The 16683-nt window shown below is 44.8% G+C and overlaps 1 protein-coding gene across 1 annotated transcript in view; it reads left to right on the top strand.

Annotated features, from left to right (window-relative positions):
• Positions 1–16683, top strand: part of SMURF2 (SMAD specific E3 ubiquitin protein ligase 2) — a 64987-nt gene that overhangs the window by 46355 nt on the left and 1949 nt on the right. The window contains exons 11-17 of the mRNA XM_021717138.1: positions 4177–4372; positions 5849–5952; positions 8799–8913; positions 10595–10773; positions 12151–12288; positions 14873–15098; positions 16442–16679. Coding sequence (XP_021572813.1) covers positions 4177–4372; positions 5849–5952; positions 8799–8913; positions 10595–10773; positions 12151–12288; positions 14873–15098; positions 16442–16679 — 1196 coding nt within the window. The remainder of the gene's footprint in view (positions 1–4176; positions 4373–5848; positions 5953–8798; positions 8914–10594; positions 10774–12150; positions 12289–14872; positions 15099–16441; positions 16680–16683) is intronic.

Raw genomic sequence — 16683 nt, 5'->3', positions numbered from 1 at the left:
GCGATCCTTCCGCCTCAGCCTTCCAAGTAGCTGGAACTACAGGCGCGCGCTACCACACCTGGCTAATTTTTTGATTTATTGTAGAGATGAGGTTGCGCCTACCCAAGCGGGTCTCGAACCCGCGGCCTCAGGCAATCCACTTACCTCAGCCTCCCAAAGGCACGGGATTAGAGGTTGAGCCACCAAGCCCGGCCACTCAGTTTCAAGAAAATTATTTGATTGCTTTGATAGTCTCTTGACGTTGGCAGTGGCTTCAGAGGAGACCAGCCAATATCTCTGTTGTTTCCTGACTGACTTTACCCCAACCCTTAGCATAGCTGGATCCTGCATTCTGGCACACCTGAAGAGGCAGGCTGCGTTGCTGGGCAGTGAGATAGTCCCTGAATGCATCAGGAACTTGCTGTGTCAGTTTGTCCTTCAACTTGAAGCTTCCTTCTGTTTGCTTGTTGTGGACAGTCTTTTACAAGAGGCTTTGTGAAGGGGCTTGACGTCCCCTAGATTTTTGTAAAAATCATTCTTATTGAAATACAGCTGACGTAGTCGGGCTCGGTGGCTCAACCTGTAATCCCGCGCCTTTGGGAGGCCGAGGTGAGTGGATTGCCTGAGCCCGCGGGTTCGAGACTCGCCTGGGCAACTTGGCGAGACCTCATCTCTACAGTAGATCAAAAATTAGCCGGGCGTGGTAGTGCGCGCCTGTAGTTCCAGCTCCTTGGAGCGCTGAAGTGGAAGGATCGTCAGAGCCTAGCAGGTCGCGGCGGCCACTGCAGTCCAGTCTGGGCGACAGAGTGAGACTCCAACTGAAAAAAAAAAGAAAAGAAATACAACTGACGTAAAATAAGCTGAGCATTTAAAGTGTGCAGTTGAAGTCTTGACAGACACTGTGAAGACAGACATTTTCCCGGGCCCTTTGTGATCTCCCCTGTGACTCCTTCCATCTTGTGTTGGTTTCCCAGAGCTGCTGCGACAGAGTGTCACAGACTGGGTGGCATAAAATTTCAGCAGAAATTCTGAGTAAGGGTTGCTTCCTTCTGGAGGACCTGAGGGCGAACCTGTTTGTGCCTCTCTCCTGGCTCTGGTGGCTTCTAGAAGCCTTGCTGTCCCTTGGCTTGGGGGCATGGCACTCCAGTCTTTGTCTTCTGTCTTCCCATGGTCCTCTTTCCTGTGTGTCTGTATCCAGGTTTTCCTTTCTAATAAGGACACCAGTTACTGGCTTTATGGCCACCCTAATCAAGTATGACCTTGTCTTAACTTGCTGCTATCTGTAGAGACCCTGTTTCACAGATAAGGTCACACTCACAGGATCCAGGGGTTGTGATCTCAGCATATTTTACAGGGAGACACAGTTCAACCCATGGGACATCTGCCCTCGCCACTCACAGATATGCTTTCTGTCACTGTCTGTTTGTATTTTCTAGGGTTTTAGAGAAGTGAAATCATACAGTGTGTGTTCTTTTTTGGTTTGGTTTCTTTTACCCATATAATTTTGAGGTTTGTTATTTTTGTTGCATGTACAGTTCACTTATTATTGGTGGTTTTCTATTGTATGGGTATGGTGCAGTTTATTTATCCATTTGTCTATTGGTGGATGCCTGGGTTCAGTGTTGGGGCATGACAGATGAAACAATGATGGACTTTTACACACAAGAGCTTATGGACTACCGGACTTCGTGGCTCAGCCTGTAATTCGAGCACTTTGGGAGGCCAAGGTGAGTGGGTTGCCTGAGTCCACAGGTTCGAGACCCACCCGGGAAACTTGGCAAAACCTCGTCTCTATGATAAATCAAAAATTAGCTGGGCATGGTAGTGCGTGCGTAAAGTTCCGGCTACTTGGAAGGCTGAGGTGGAAGAATCGCTGGAGCCCAGCTTATGGACTTTCGCTCTCGTTTCTCTTGGGCAAATAAATACCCAGGAGTAGAATGGCTGCATCATATGATAGATTTGTGTTTTAACTTTTTTTTCTTTTTTTGAGCCAGAGTCTACTTTCTCACCCAGGCTGGAGTGCAGTGGCACGCGCATGGCCACCGTAGCCTCGACCTGCTGGACTCAGGCGATTCTCCTACCTCAGCCTTCCAAAGAGCTGGAACTACAGGCATGTGCCACCACACCTGGCTCATTTTTTTGACTTACTGTAGAGATGAGGTCTCACCAGGTTGCCCAGGCTATCCTCTCACTTTTGTCTCCCGAAGTGCTGGAATTACAGGCGTGAGCCACCGTGCCCCGCCAACTTTTAAAGAAAGTGCCAGATTGGTTTTATTGTTTTTGTGTTGCTTTTTTTTTGAGTGTGGGTCTCACTCTGTCACCCAGGCTGGAATGCAGTGGCATAATCTTGATCACTGCTCACAGCAGCCCTGACCTCTTGGGCACAGGTGACCCTTCCACTTCAGCATCTCGAGTAGCTGGGACTCCAGGTTTGTGCCACCATGCCTGGCCCATTTTTTCCATAGAGACAAGGTCTCCCTGTGCTGCCCAGGCTGGTGTTGAGCCCCTGGGCTCGAGTGATTCTCCCACCTTGGTCTTCCAAAGTGCTGGGATTATGGTGTGAGCCACCGCGCGAGCCGGATGGTTTTTTCACAGTGGCCGTGCCATTTTCCATTCCTGCCAGCAGTGGAGGAGAGTTTCAGTGGCTCCGTGTCACGACTGACACTTGGTATGGTCAGTCTTACTAACTTTGGACATTCTAATGATTTCTGGTGGTGTCTTGTTTTGGTTTTAACTTGCATTTCTTTGATGACTAATGATGTTGAACTGAGTACCTTTCATGTGCTTATTTGCCATCTATATGTGGTGAAATCTTCCTCCGCCCAAATTCAACTGTTTGGTTTTTTATTGTTGAGTTTTGAGAGTTCTTTAGAAATTTAGATATCAGATGAATACTTTCCAAAGATTTTTCCTCATCCAGGACTTGTCTTTTCATTTTCTTGACAGTATCTGTGCAAGAGCAGAACTTTTTTTTAAGCTAGGCACAGTGGCTGAACCTGTCGTTCCAGCTACTCAGGAGGCTAAGGCGAGAGGACCATTTGAGCTCAGGAAGTCAAGGCCAGCCTGGCAACATAGCAAGACCTATTTATTTAAAAAAAAATGATGAAGTTCAATTTATCCATGTGTTCTTTTATGGATCGTGCTTTTGATGTGGTATCTGGGAAATTATTCATCGCCTAACAGGGGTCATAAACAGTTCTCTTCGTGTATTTAGAAATTTTCTGGCTTAGGGTTTTACATTGAGATCTATCCATTTTGAGTTTCTTTTTGTATCTGGTATGAGGTATACCCCGGTGTATTTTTTAATACAATTGCTCGTGGAATGCCTTTATTTCTGTAATCTATGTTGATTTTGTGTGTGTATGTAAAATACTTTTACTCATGATAATGTTTGTAAGAGCACTTAATATTGACTTTTTTTTTTTTTTTTTTTTTTTTTTTGTGTTGGAGTCTCACTCTGTTGCCCAGACTGGAGTGCAGTAGCCACTCCCGGCCACCGCAGCCTCAACCTGCTGGGCTCTGGCAGTCCTTCCGCCTCAGCCTTCCGAGTAGCTGGAACTACAGGCGCATGCTACCATGCCCGGCTCATTTTTGATTTATTGTAGAGATGAGGTCTCGCCAAGTTGCCCCGGGCGGGTCTCGAACCCGTGGGCTCAGGCAATCCACTAACCTCGGCCTCCCAAAGTGCTGGGATTACAGGCTGAGCTACTGAGCCCGGCTATTATTGACATTTTTAACAAAGCAGTATTTTCTCCATATAGTCGTGTTTTAGGTATAAAATTTGGTCTGATACATAAAAAAGAAGGGGCCCCTGCCAAGCTGCCAGTTCAGATTCTTGTTTGACTCTTCGAGAAAGATAGATTCTAGATAACACACAGTGTTTGGCATGTGCCTGAATTTTAAAGCAGACAACTGAAAGCTATATAGAGGAAAACAGAGTTGGTGTTGGAAAAAATGTGTTCCCATCAACTGTAAAGATTCACCGATAAAGCACCATTATCTGATTCTATCAGTCCAGTTGGGCTGTGAGAAGAAACACTGGGGCTGGTTTATTGCCAGAAATGTCAAGCTGCATGTGTCCCAGCAAAGCTTGGGGAATGATATAGATTTGTCTTATTAGTAGAATGCTATTCTAAATGTAGAGTTGCCGTCTTTTTATTTACAGTACTTTAATAATAACATTGTATTTATTTCTAGTCGGCAGAACCAGTTGAAAGACCAGCAGCAACAGCAGGTGGTGTCATTATGTCCTGATGACACAGAGTGTTTGACAGTCCCGAGGTACAAGCGAGACCTGGTTCAGAAGCTAAAAATTTTGCGACAGGAACTTTCCCAGCAACAGCCTCAGGCTGGCCACTGCCGCATTGAGGTTTCCAGGGAAGAGATTTTTGAGGTGAACTTCCAAGCCTTGTTTTAAATTAGCGAGAAATGAAATTTTAGTGTTTTACTTTCTGTTTTTCAAGATTACTATTGTGGGACTCCTATCTCTTGAGGAAGGAAGAGTTCTAGTAATTTATTTGTTAATTGTGAGGAATAAAGGCAATAATATTGGATAAATTTAACGTGAGAGGAGCATTTAAATTGGATGAAGAGTGTTAGATGTTCTAATTGGTTCAGTTTGGTTTGTGTGTTACAAATATTTATTGATCCACAAATAGTATCTATCCCTTTCTAAATCTTCTGAAAGGTAAGAAACTCTTAAATAAGAAAGAAAAAATATTAGACTAATTACTATTGGACTGTTTCCTTAGTTTATCGAAAATCTCCCTTTCTGGTATATAATTCTTTATCTTTGGATTATAGTCTTTATGTCCATGTCAAAGTTCTTAGTAGGTAGCAGAGGTCAAAAGGGTTTCCCGTCACTGGAGGACTAGAGACAAGTGGGGACTTGGTAGGCCTCCTCCCAGAGGGTGGGCTTTTAAAGCAATCTCAGAATAGCCTGACCTTGTTTGTAGTCAGGCATTTGTACTTTTTTTTTTTTTAATTAATTGCTTAAATTTTTTTTTTAGAGTCAAGGTCTTTCTTCCCCAGGGTGGAGTGTAGTGGTGCTGTCATAACACTCTGTGACCTCAACCTCCTGGCCTCAAGAGCTCCTCCTGCCTCAGTCTCCCGAGTAGCTGGGACTACAGGCACGCGTCACCATACCCAGGCATTTGTATTTTAAAATGATACAAAGTTGCCTTTGTCGGGAAGATCACATTATTACCTATGTTGAAACTTTATTTTTTTTTTTGCATTTCTTTTCTACTAGTGCCTGTGACCTAGAATTTGGTCAACCACTACTACCAGATTTTGTTTTTAACATGAGTAGAACCATGGATATGCTTTGTTGAACTAAAATACGGAGTTTTGTGCCAAGTAGGCTTTTAATATAATATTTTTCAAATGAACTGATTTCAATCAGATTAATGTATATCCATTTTGTTTTTAAAAGTTTCATGATTAAAACATCTGGAATTTATTCATTGATTGTTGAACGGATTTGACCTTATTTAAATAATAGACATGATTTATGGGAGGTAGAGTTTAAATAATAGATAATAAGTGCCTGACTGGGCTTGGTGGCTCAGCCTGTAATCCCATCACTTTGGGAGACTGAGATGAGTGGATTGCCTGAGCCTGCGGGTTTAAGACCAACCCGGGCAACTTGGCGAGACCTTTCTCTATAATAAATAAATTAGCCAGGTGTGGTAGTGCCTGTAGTTCCAGCTACTTGGAAGGCTGAGGCGGAAGGATCACTAGATACCAGCAGGTTGACGCTGGGGTGGCCGTGAGTGTGCCACTGCACTCCAGCCTGGGCAATGGAGTGAGACTCCAACTCAAAAAAAAAGTGCCTAATAATAGTATATTTAACTTTTTTTCTTTTCAGGAATCATATAGACAGGTCATGAAAATGAGACCAAAAGATCTCTGGAAACGATTAATGATAAAATTTCGTGGAGAAGAAGGCCTTGACTATGGGGGCGTTGCCAGGTAAGGACTTGCTGTTGTACTTAGAGATTTCAGATGCTTTCTTGTGTGGAACTTTCTCGTGGGCGTTTATTTTGTGGCATCATATTCCCTGGTATTTCCATACAGAGGATATCGTCATGGGTATTTTATTTTGTGGCATCATACTCCCTGGTTCTGCATACTGAGGATATCTTCATGGGTGCATCCGTCGTGGGGCTAGGGCTCCCCAGGAGATCATTTAGCCCAGGGCGACTTTTTTCGGAGAACTAACTGTGGCCCCTGTGGACTGTTGGGAGCAGGCATAGGCCCTGTGTGCCTGTCTCTGTCCCACAGCTCGTACTGCTGCCTCTGCTCTCCATTGTCAGAGGCACTTTGAGACTAATAATACCCAATCTGATCTGAATGGCATCCTGCCTCCCCTTGCTTCTGTTGCTGTGCATCTTTACCTTGTTAAAGGAGTTTGTGTGCACCTGCGTGGACGTGTGCTTGTATACACTTGTAAATATCATGATGGTCTTTAGAATGTTTCAGTATAGAAGGTACAATGTTTCTGCTACATTTTAATTCATATATCAAGTCAGATTGATTTATTTCTTATAACATATCTGCTGTCAGAATTTTTTTCCAAGTGGGAAAATTCACTTTATGTACATGTAGGAGAAGCATCACAGCTCTGTACTGAACTTTTCTAAGGACCATTATGCTAATTCTGCTTCCCCTCATCTAAATCCAACCTAAGTTGAATTGTTCCACAAAGTCCCATTAATTGTTATTTATCATTACATGTGTTTATCTGTAGGCATATTTTCACTCTGTTGTCTTTTAAACCTGCAAATGGATAGTTTCTTTAGCTTGGATTTTTTTTTTTTTTTTTTTTTGAGTTGGAGTCTCACTATGTCACCCAGACTGGAGTGCAGTGGCCTCTCCTGTCCACTGCAGCCTCGACCTGCTGAGCTCTGGTGATCCTTCTGCCTCAGCCTTCCAGTAGCTGGGACTACAGGCGTGCACTACCATGCCCGGCTAATTTTTTGATTTATTGTAGAGGTGAGATCTCGCCAAGTTGCCCCGGGCAGGTCTTGAACCCGCGGGCTCAGGCAATCCACTTACCTCAGCCTCTCAAAGCACAGGATTATAGTCTGAGCCACCGAGCCTGCCTAGCTTTGATTTTTAAAAACAATCTGTCACACATCATACTTGGGACTTGATGATTTCTCTGGAATTCTTATTATTTTCTAATAAGTAGTTTTGAATATTGAGAAAAGTTAATTGTATGCTAATGGCATCTAAGTGCTATCATCATATATACAGATCCAATAGTCAGTTTTTTGTGTGTCTTTTAACCTCACTACCATCAGGGCTTGGGGAGAGTAAAAGGGATGTGGCAGTGATCTGCTCTTTCTGAACGTTATTCCATAGTGGAACCCAAAATGAGTTCTGCTCTTATGTGTGTTTTAAATACCTGGTGAAACAAATTTGCATTTTCTTAAAAAAAAAAAAAAAGCAACCATACAGGGCACAGGAGATGAGTGGTATGTCGGTCTGAGAAGGCTGCTTACCTGGAGACTTCTTGTAATCACTGGGCTCGCTTTTCAGTCAATATACTATGGTCATAAGTAGCTTAGACTTCACCACACTGTAGAGTTTTCAAACATCTTTCTTTAGCTGGTTGTTAGTAGTATTCTTTTGCATTTGCTAAAACCATATTATTTAACCTGCTCAGTCCATATCAAAACATATCATTTAAGTAACCTTGAAGAATGACAAGAATTGAGACTAGAACTTACATCTCTTATGTCCTAGACTAGTGAATTTCCAAGATGAGTATCAAGTTAGCTTGTATACTGTGAAAAATAGGAAGGATTTAATAAACTTGAGATAGTACTAATTTTTATTACTAAGTGTTAAGAGCATTGATATGCACTTGCAGTTAAGAAGTGCTTTGGAGCCCTGTGTCCATACCAATGCCAAATGCCTTGGAATTTGACCACTTACATTTTTATCATGATATGTTTTGGGGTTTATACAGTGAAAGATAATGACATGGAGAATGAAATTTCCTTACTCAAACAATACCAAAACCAAAATGCTTCCTTGTCCAAAATTAAGAGTAAATTAATGCTAAGATATATGTCTATAAACTGGTATAAATTCGCCACGATAGGAGTGGACCAGGATAGTCTAGATCCCATGACATTTTGAAATAAAACCACATTCTTACCTTCATTTTATGTTTATTGTGGATTACAACTTTATTTAGCAACTAAGAGTAGCAGACCACTGGGCTGTGGGCACTTTATGAGTAGTCGAACAGCTGGATAATACTTTTAAACTCTGATGCTTAAATATAATAGAATTCCCCAAATGTTGAGTGAGAAGTGGCTTCAGTATTATAAAAAAGAGTTTCATGTGCTATTTGGGCATGGTAGCTTTTTCCAATGTGATCTTATATAACTATAGTTTGTGCTTTTTTTTTCCTTTTATTAATTAAAAAAATTTTGCTAGCCGGGCTCGGTGGCTCAGCCTGTAATCCCGCGCCTTTGGGAGGCTGTGGTGAGTGGATTGCCTGAACCCGCGGGTTCGAGACCTGCCTGGGCAGCGAAACCTCATCTCTACCATAAATCAAAAATGAGCTGGGCGTGGTAGCACGTGCCTGTAATTCCGGCTACTCGGAAGGCTGAGGTGGAAGGATTGCCGGAGTCCAGCAGGCGAGGCTGCGGTGGCCGGGAGCGGCCACTGCACTCCAGTCTGGGCGACCGAGTGAGACTCCAACTCAAAAAAAAAAAAAATTTTGCTAAAGTGATTAATTGGTGACATATCTTAATAAAAATGTATTCATTATCAAAATGCCTTGTTATCTTGTTTTCTAGAGAATGGCTGTATCTCTTATCACACGAAATGTTAAATCCATACTATGGCCTCTTCCAGTATTCAAGAGATGACATCTATACACTGCAGATCAATCCTGATTCTGCAGTTAATCCGGTATGATTTATACTTGCAATGATGTGAATTAATGTGTGGCCTACAATATTTTCATCTTTGTGTCAGTATCGTTTATTATATTAAATTATTTGTCCTCGTCCTAGTCATATCCTTTGACTCAGCAATTCCTCTTCTAGAAAATTTTCCCACCCAGGCCCAGTGGTTCACATCTGTAATCTCAGCACTTTGGGAGGCTGAGGCAAAAGGATTGCTTGAGCCCAGGAGTTTGAGACCAGCCTGGGCAACATAGTGAGATCTCATCTCTACAAAAAAATTAAAGATTATCGAGGTGTGGTGGCCCCTGCCTGTATTCCCAGCTACTTGGGAGGCTGAAGTTGGAGAATTGCTTGAGCCCCAGAGTTTGATGTTGTGGTGAGCTGTGATTGTGCCACTGCCCTCGTCTCTACAAAAAGTAAAAATAGTAGCCAGGTGTGGTGGTGTGTGCCTGTAGTCCCAGCCACTCAGGAGGGTGAGGCTGGAGGATCACTTGAACCCAGGAATTGGAGGCTGTGGTAAGTCACGACTGTGCCATTGCATTCCGGCCTGGGTGACAGAGTGACACTCTGACTCAAAAATTTTTTTTTCCACCAAGAAATTGATTTTGAATATGTGCAACAATTTGGGACCAAAGTCGTTTATTGTTTGCAGTAGCCCCCGGTTGGAAACAACACAGTTGTCTACCAGGTGGTGGGGTGCAGGGATGAGACGTGGTGAAATTATTGCATGGAACAGAATGACATAAATGATAAAGAGCACAGATTCTGGAATTAGAAAGATATGAAGTCATATCTTGTTTCATCACATACTAGCTTTGTGCCCGTGGGCGAGTTCATTGATTTATGCCTCAATTTTATCATTTTACTATTACTTAGTAAATAGAGGAGTAAAAGAATTTTAAAATACAAATATCTAACTAACAAAACAACCTGTAATGAAAAACCAATGGATCCAAATGGTAGAAATGTGAGAGTTGATGCAGGGAATTCTTCATTAGGGGAAGATTTTTGGTTGAAGGTTCTTTCTGGGGTGCCCTCTCCTGCCACTGTGGTAACAACAGCTCACATCTGCTGAGTGCTCACCATAGGCTGGCCCAGCACCATGGGTTTAATTACCTTGTTTCACTCCTCACAGAGCCCCTGTTCTGTTATCTTCGTATTTCCAGCTGGGGACAGTCAGTCCTTAAGGAGTTAATTTGCCCATATGCTAGTAACTGGCAGAATCATGACTTGATTCCAAGTCTGACACCAGATCTGTGCTTTAAATCTTTGACGTTTTGATGTTTAATTTCTGCTCAGGCCGAGGAAGTTGGGAGGCTTAGGACTGAAAGGCTTTTCCGTGACCACAGGCTCAGCAGGCGGAGGGAGAGAGCAGGATCGCAGGGACTTAAGTGCCGCTGCAGTGGGACTGTGGTTTGGATTTAATTTTGAAGATACAATTTACAAAGTGACGACTCCTTTTAAGAGTGGCATGTTTTATGGTCATGCAGAGAATCTTGGGCATGCCCTATGGAAACACTCCCTGCTGAGCATTGAACTTCGATACATGACCTGTTCTATGTAAATAGTTGCAGAGACACATTGGATACTTACTGTGAAAGTTAATGTAGCCAAAATACGTTTTGTTAAAAATTCTCTGGATGGTCTGTAACTTGAATATTTATGTAAACTCTTGTCAATTTCAGGAGCATTTATCATATTTCCACTTCGTTGGTCGAATAATGGGAATGGCTGTGTTTCATGGGCACTATATCGACGGTGGCTTTACACTGCCTTTTTATAAGCAGCTGCTTGGGAAGCCCATCACTTTGGATGACATGGAGCTAGTTGATCCAGACCTCCATAACAGTTTAGTGTGGATACTGTATGTATTGGGTCTTCTATCTTTCCTTACAGTTAGACTCGGTGCTTTTTTTTTCTTTTTAAATGCATGTTTCAAAACTAATGTACTTTTTTTAAATTTAAAAACTATATACAGAAAATATTAAGAGTGATTATCTGAATGATGAGACCACATAAGAATTTTCCCTAAGTGCCTCCCCATGCATTTCAAATTCCTTAATGTTAGCAAGTGTTATTGAGTATATTCTGCTTTTAAAAGTACTGTATATACCAGCCCAGGCAACTTGGTGAGACCTCGTCTCTGCAATAAATAAATAAATAAATTAGCTGAGCGTGGTAGCATGCACCCGTGGTTCCAGCTACTTGGAAGACTGAGGTGGAAGTATCGCCAGGGCCCAGCAGGTCAAGTTTGTGGTGACCATGAGCATGCCACTGCCCTCCAGCCTGGGTGACAGAGTGAGACTCCAACTCCAAAAAAAAAAAAGTACTATATGTAAAAAAAACCCACAAAATACTGTATGTAATGATTGCCTCAATATGATGCAAGTTCTTTTCCAATCCTGCATATATCAGGACAGCAAATTCCTACTCCCACTGCTGTTCATGAAGTGGTGGCTGTTGGAGCCATACTTCTAGAGTCAGAACTAATTTTGTTCTGCAAGAGGTCGTAATTTTATAAAGATACTCTGGTGCTGTTTATTTTCACAAGATACGTAGAGGCTTTCCTGCGGGGGGATACCCAGGTGTTTGGTTACTTGGGGGCACCCAAATTCTTACCTGAATGCCAGACATAACTGAAATGTTCTTATATTGTTGATTCTAGCAAAGCCCAGCTGTGACCAGGGTCTTCTCATTGCTCAGGAAGTGAAATGTTTCCTGTGTTTATGAAGGTTAAAGGGCTTTGGGCTGGGTTCGGTGGCTCAGCCTATAATCCCAGCACTTTGGGTTGAGTCGAGTGTATTATAGGCTGAGGCGAGTGTATTACTTGAACCCGCGGGTTCAGACCAGCCTGGGCAACTTGGTGAGACCTTGTCTCTACAGTAAATCAAAAATTAGCTGGGCGTGGTAGCACACCTGTAGTTCTGGCTACTTGGAAGGCTGAGGCAGAAGAATCGCCAGAGCCCAGCAGGTCGATGCTGGGGTGGCTGTGAGTGTGCCACTGCACTCCAGCTTAGGCAACAGAGTGAGACTCCAATTCCAAACAAAACAAAACAAAACAAAAGCACTTTGACTTCTCTCTCAGAAAGAACTAGGTGGTGTGTGTGGCACAGGAACTTGCAGGAACTGAACTTAACATTTGTCTCATCCCAAAAACCACCCAAGTGTTGTCTGTCTCACCAGATAATACAGCTGTGGGATCAGTTGCCCAGTTACACATCTTTCCCTCTTTCCTGTCTAGGGAGAATGATACCACAGGTGTTTTGGACCATACCTTCTGTGTTGAGCATAATGCATATGGTGAAATTATTCAGCATGAACTGAAACCAAATGGCAAAAGTATCCCTGTTACTGAAGAAAATAAAAAAGAATATGTCAGGTAAACATTCATCTGTGTTTTCAAAGCTGATAATTTTTTTTATGCTCTGAAATGATGATATGAAAAAACATTTCAGGCTGGGCATGGTGGGTGGCTCATGCCTGTAATCCCAGCACTTTGGGAGTGAGTCCAAGGTGGGTGGATTGTTTGAGCCTAGGGGGCACCATAGTGAGACCTTGTCTCTACAAAAAACAAAAAAATTAGCAGGGTGTCGTGGTGGTGCCTATGGTCCCAGCTATTTGGGAGACTGCACTCCTGCCTGGTGAGAGTGAGACTCCAACTCAAAAAAACCCCAAACATTTAAGTGTTCAGATAGTGTTACTTATTGCTACAAAATAGCCTTCTGCAGAAACTGGTGGCTTATAGACAGCAGCCATTTTATTATTGTTGTTATTGTGAGAATAACGGTGACTGACTCCCTACTCACAGGGGTCCGTCATTTGGCAGAGGACAGTAGGGATGGCACACTGCCATTCCGTGAGATGTCAGCTGGGGCTGAGCCCCTGAGGTGACCTCTTCCCTCCCCGGTGTGACCCTTCTGTCAGGAGAGTCAGGTGCTGAGGGCTAGGGGGAGTGGCTCTTCCCTGGGACACTGTCTGGGGCCCACGCTGGGTTCCTTCGTTCTCCCCATGGGCCCCAGAGGCCTTTCCCTCTCCCCGTGGCCTCTCTCCCAGCAGGGCAGCCGGAATCGTGGGAGGCCGGCTTCCCGGAGGCAGAAGTGGATCTTTGAAGGCCTAGGCCTGGTCCTGGCCAGGCTGACTGCCATGGTACACTGTTGGTGAGCTGGCCAGCCCAGGCCAGTGTGGAGGAGGGGCTGTGCAAAGGTGTGAGTGCCAGCAGACTGGAGCGTGGGCCTGTGCCGTGCAGCTGCCACGGGAGGTGGTGTGGGAGTGCCTTTGTGCCACGTGTGCCCTCACTGTCCCTGAAGGAGCACACTGTGAGCTCAAGGGGAAATGCTGAAATAGTTCTTCGGGTTTCATGAAATAAAGGCTGATTGAGGGATTTTTAAATGCCGAGTTAATTTGGCCCAAATGTAGTCTTCTAAACACAGTTGGTGATAATCAGCTCTGGGAGCTTGAACTTTGTCGTATGTGACAGAAACACACATGCTGGACTGTTTTTGTGGATTTTGTTCCCAAATCTCATTGGCTGAAATTTTCCTAGTTGAAAAACAAGGCCCATCAGTCTCCTGTGGTATCGGCAGAAGAACATGGGTGTAGTCTTTGGGAAGGCATTTTGGTACCAGCCATGGAGGCCACCTGTGTGTGCCCTTCAGAGCAGCTCACGTAGGCTCTCCACAGCAACATGTGCATAAAGAAGTGAGCAGGGCGGGTTCCTTCGCTATGATGTAAAAAACCCAGCTACTGAAATGTTTTTAGAGAATGATTAAATATGTACATTTAGCAGGTATCATGTGGCTATTTAGGAGAATAAGCTGTCAGATGTCAGAAGCAAGTCTTGGCAGAATTCGGCAGGAACAGAGTGTGTGTTATTTGACCTGGAGCTGTTCGGTGGGGCTCCGCAGAGCGCTTGCCCTGGGGGAGGGGCAGAGGTAGAGGAGGGCGGGAAGGAGGGTGCGGTCTCCACAGGCGATGTCTGGTTTTCCTGGATATGTGTAGTAAGCACGCATTCCGTTGCTGGGTGGGCAGTAGAAGAGCGAGTGGGAGTTCCCGAGCCTCGGCAGCACCATTTCCAGGACAGCGCGTCCTGCAGAGACCCACCGTACAGGACTCGGCGCAGCCGCAGCAGTCATCAGCCCGTGCCAGCTGGAGGCTCGAGGTGGAGAGTGTGGGGAGGACTCGTGCCATGGGCCGTGTGGCTGTCCCTGACCCAACACACGAATGAGGTCCCAAGGATGTCACGTTAGGTCGCTTCATTCTTAAAGGTAGAGATGCACGTCTCCAAGCTGGAGAAGGAAATGCTAGGTGACAGATGAGTAGTGAGTACATTCTGCAACGTGCGAGATGGGGGGGCTTGCTGGGTTGAGAGCTGAGTAGAAACGGTCACTCAAGTCACAGGTATAGGTTAGTGCGCTTTTTGTTGGTAAAATTGACGTCTTCCAGAATTTTTACAGCCTCCAGGGAACAATGAGTATTTAATCAAAAAGTGCTTCCTGCTGGCTGTTAACACTTTCTTCTCATTTGGGACATAAAGATTCTCAACCGCCTCTCCACTCAAATGTACAGAAGACACCCAACACATTCAGATGATGTCTTCAAGTAAAACCAGAGAAACAGTTGCTGAATGAATGGGCTCTTTATTCTGGTTCTTGGCATGTAGTGCTGCTATAAGTTTAGAAAGAAATTTCATCAAGATTTTAGTTTCAGACCCATTTAGCTCTAGCTGGCTTCCTAAACCAGGAGCTGCTCTTTTTTGAAGAGTTGCCACACTGCTGCTGCCTTTGATAGTCGTTGGCCACCACTTTTGCGCCTACTGATCTGCCTCACGGCTCTGAGGTCTTTTAGACTTTAGTTTCTTCGTGCCAGATGCTTCTGCGGTGCAGGGTTGCCACAGGGAGTCCCCTGATAACTGCAAAGTCTGAGCATCTATGTGTGACCCCGTGAACCCCTCCCGACGTTTGCAGGCTTTATGTTAACTGGAGGTTTTTACGAGGCATCGAGGCACAGTTCCTGGCCCTGCAGAAGGGATTTGATGAAGTGATTCCGCAGCACCTGCTGAAGACGTTTGATGAGAAGGAGCTGGAGGTGAGTTGTGTTGGTTTTATGCCATTATCTAGCTTGGCAAGGAAAGACTGGGAGTTGTTTTGTTACTTAGTTTCAGAGGAAAGTTGTAGCACTGGTGCGACTGAAGTTTCAGAATTCTAACAGGAAAAGGCCTTCAATCCCTACCATGTCCATTCTTATCATATGCAGTTTCAGGCTTCCTGTTCCCTGATTTGGTTACTTAAAACCTTATTCATTGGTCTCTACCATATTGAAATTAATTTGGATAAAGGGCTACTCCCAATTGGGTTTACACTGAACTTTTCGAGAAAGCATTTGCTAGACGAGATCATGGAGAAAATAGTTAAAACCGTTGTGACAAACTGTTAGCTAAGTGTCTGCAGGCTAGCAGTAGCTGTAGTAAACAGTTAATGGTTAAAGTTGCCCTTGCTGGGTGCAGTGGCTCTCACCTGCAATCCCAGCATTTTGGGACGCCGAGGCAAGAGTATTGCCTGAGCCCAGAAATTTGAGACTGGCCTGGGCAACTTGGCGAGCCCTCGCCTCTACAATAAATCAAAAAAGTAACTGGCATGGTGGCGTGCACCTGCAGTTCCAGCTACGTGGAAGGCTGAGGTGGAAGGATCTCCTGAGCCCAGCAGGTCGAGGCTGCAGTGGCCAGGAGTGTGCCACGGCACTCCAGCCTGGGTGAGAGTGAGACTCCCAACTCAAAAAAAAAAAAGTTGTCCTTAAAGCATCTCAGGTCTAGTTTATCTTGAAGACCTTTAAGAAATATATCTGATTTTCCTACTGAACTACTTTGTAAAAACAATAAGGCTTTATTCTATCAAGAGGCCCAAATTTGTATAGTAGTTAGGGATAACAGAATCTACAGATAACTTAAAACATGATTTTATTCGTTAACTTCAACATCTTTTCAGACGTGTTAGCAAACAAATCTTAAAGGGCGGCTTTGACTCAAAACTGCCCCACTCCTTTCGTGATGGAATTCATGTGAAGTGGCCAGATGGAAGCTGGAGGAGGAGGGTCACGCACAGCAGGGAGGGCAGTCAGGGTGGAACGTGGTGTTTCGCCTCGCGCAGAGTACATGAGGCGTCCGGCCTTCCCATCCCACTCCTGGGAGGAAGAGAATCGACGAGGCGTCTGTGTGTTATTAGGTGCGCCCCGAAGTCCTTTGAGGAGGACCTCTCCCTGTCCAGTGTGGCGTCAAGCGGTCTTTTCAGAACCCTGCCGAACCCTTGTCAGACATTTTGCTTGGTAGGGCCAAGATTTATTACATAGTTTCTACTGCTAATGAAATCAGTCACTTCTTAGAAAAACATATGTCGTTTATTTTTGTGTTGTATATCAGGATCGATTGCGTAAGGTCTAGGATTTGCAGGCGACTTTGTGTACACCTCGCAGTTCGCTGTTAGCAACATGGTGGGTGCGTAGAACGCGCTCGGCCCGGACTCCGGGGGTTGCGGCCCTAGGGTGCCACGATGGCTTGGGTAGGGTCCCTGGGCGTGGCCCTGCGTCAGGATGTCCGGCAGGGCTCTGGGGGTTCTGTGCTTTGGCATCGCTGCCAGAGGATCAGGCAGACGGTCTTCCTCGCTTCCTGGACACGTTTCCTGCGTTGCTGGGCGCGGTGGCAGCCTTCCCAGGGCAGGGAGGCTTCGGCGCTCCCGCCGCCCTCGGCAGGGCTGGGTGCTGGGGCCCGGAGGACGGGCCGTGA

This window comes from Carlito syrichta, unplaced genomic scaffold (assembly GCF_000164805.1).
Source record: "Carlito syrichta isolate Samal-C Ts95f unplaced genomic scaffold, Tarsius_syrichta-2.0.1 Scaffold309316, whole genome shotgun sequence".
NCBI classification, from domain to species: domain Eukaryota; kingdom Metazoa; phylum Chordata; class Mammalia; order Primates; family Tarsiidae; genus Carlito; species Carlito syrichta.
The sequence above is the reverse complement of the archived record's forward strand: the minus strand, read 5'-3'. Positions and strand labels throughout refer to the sequence as shown.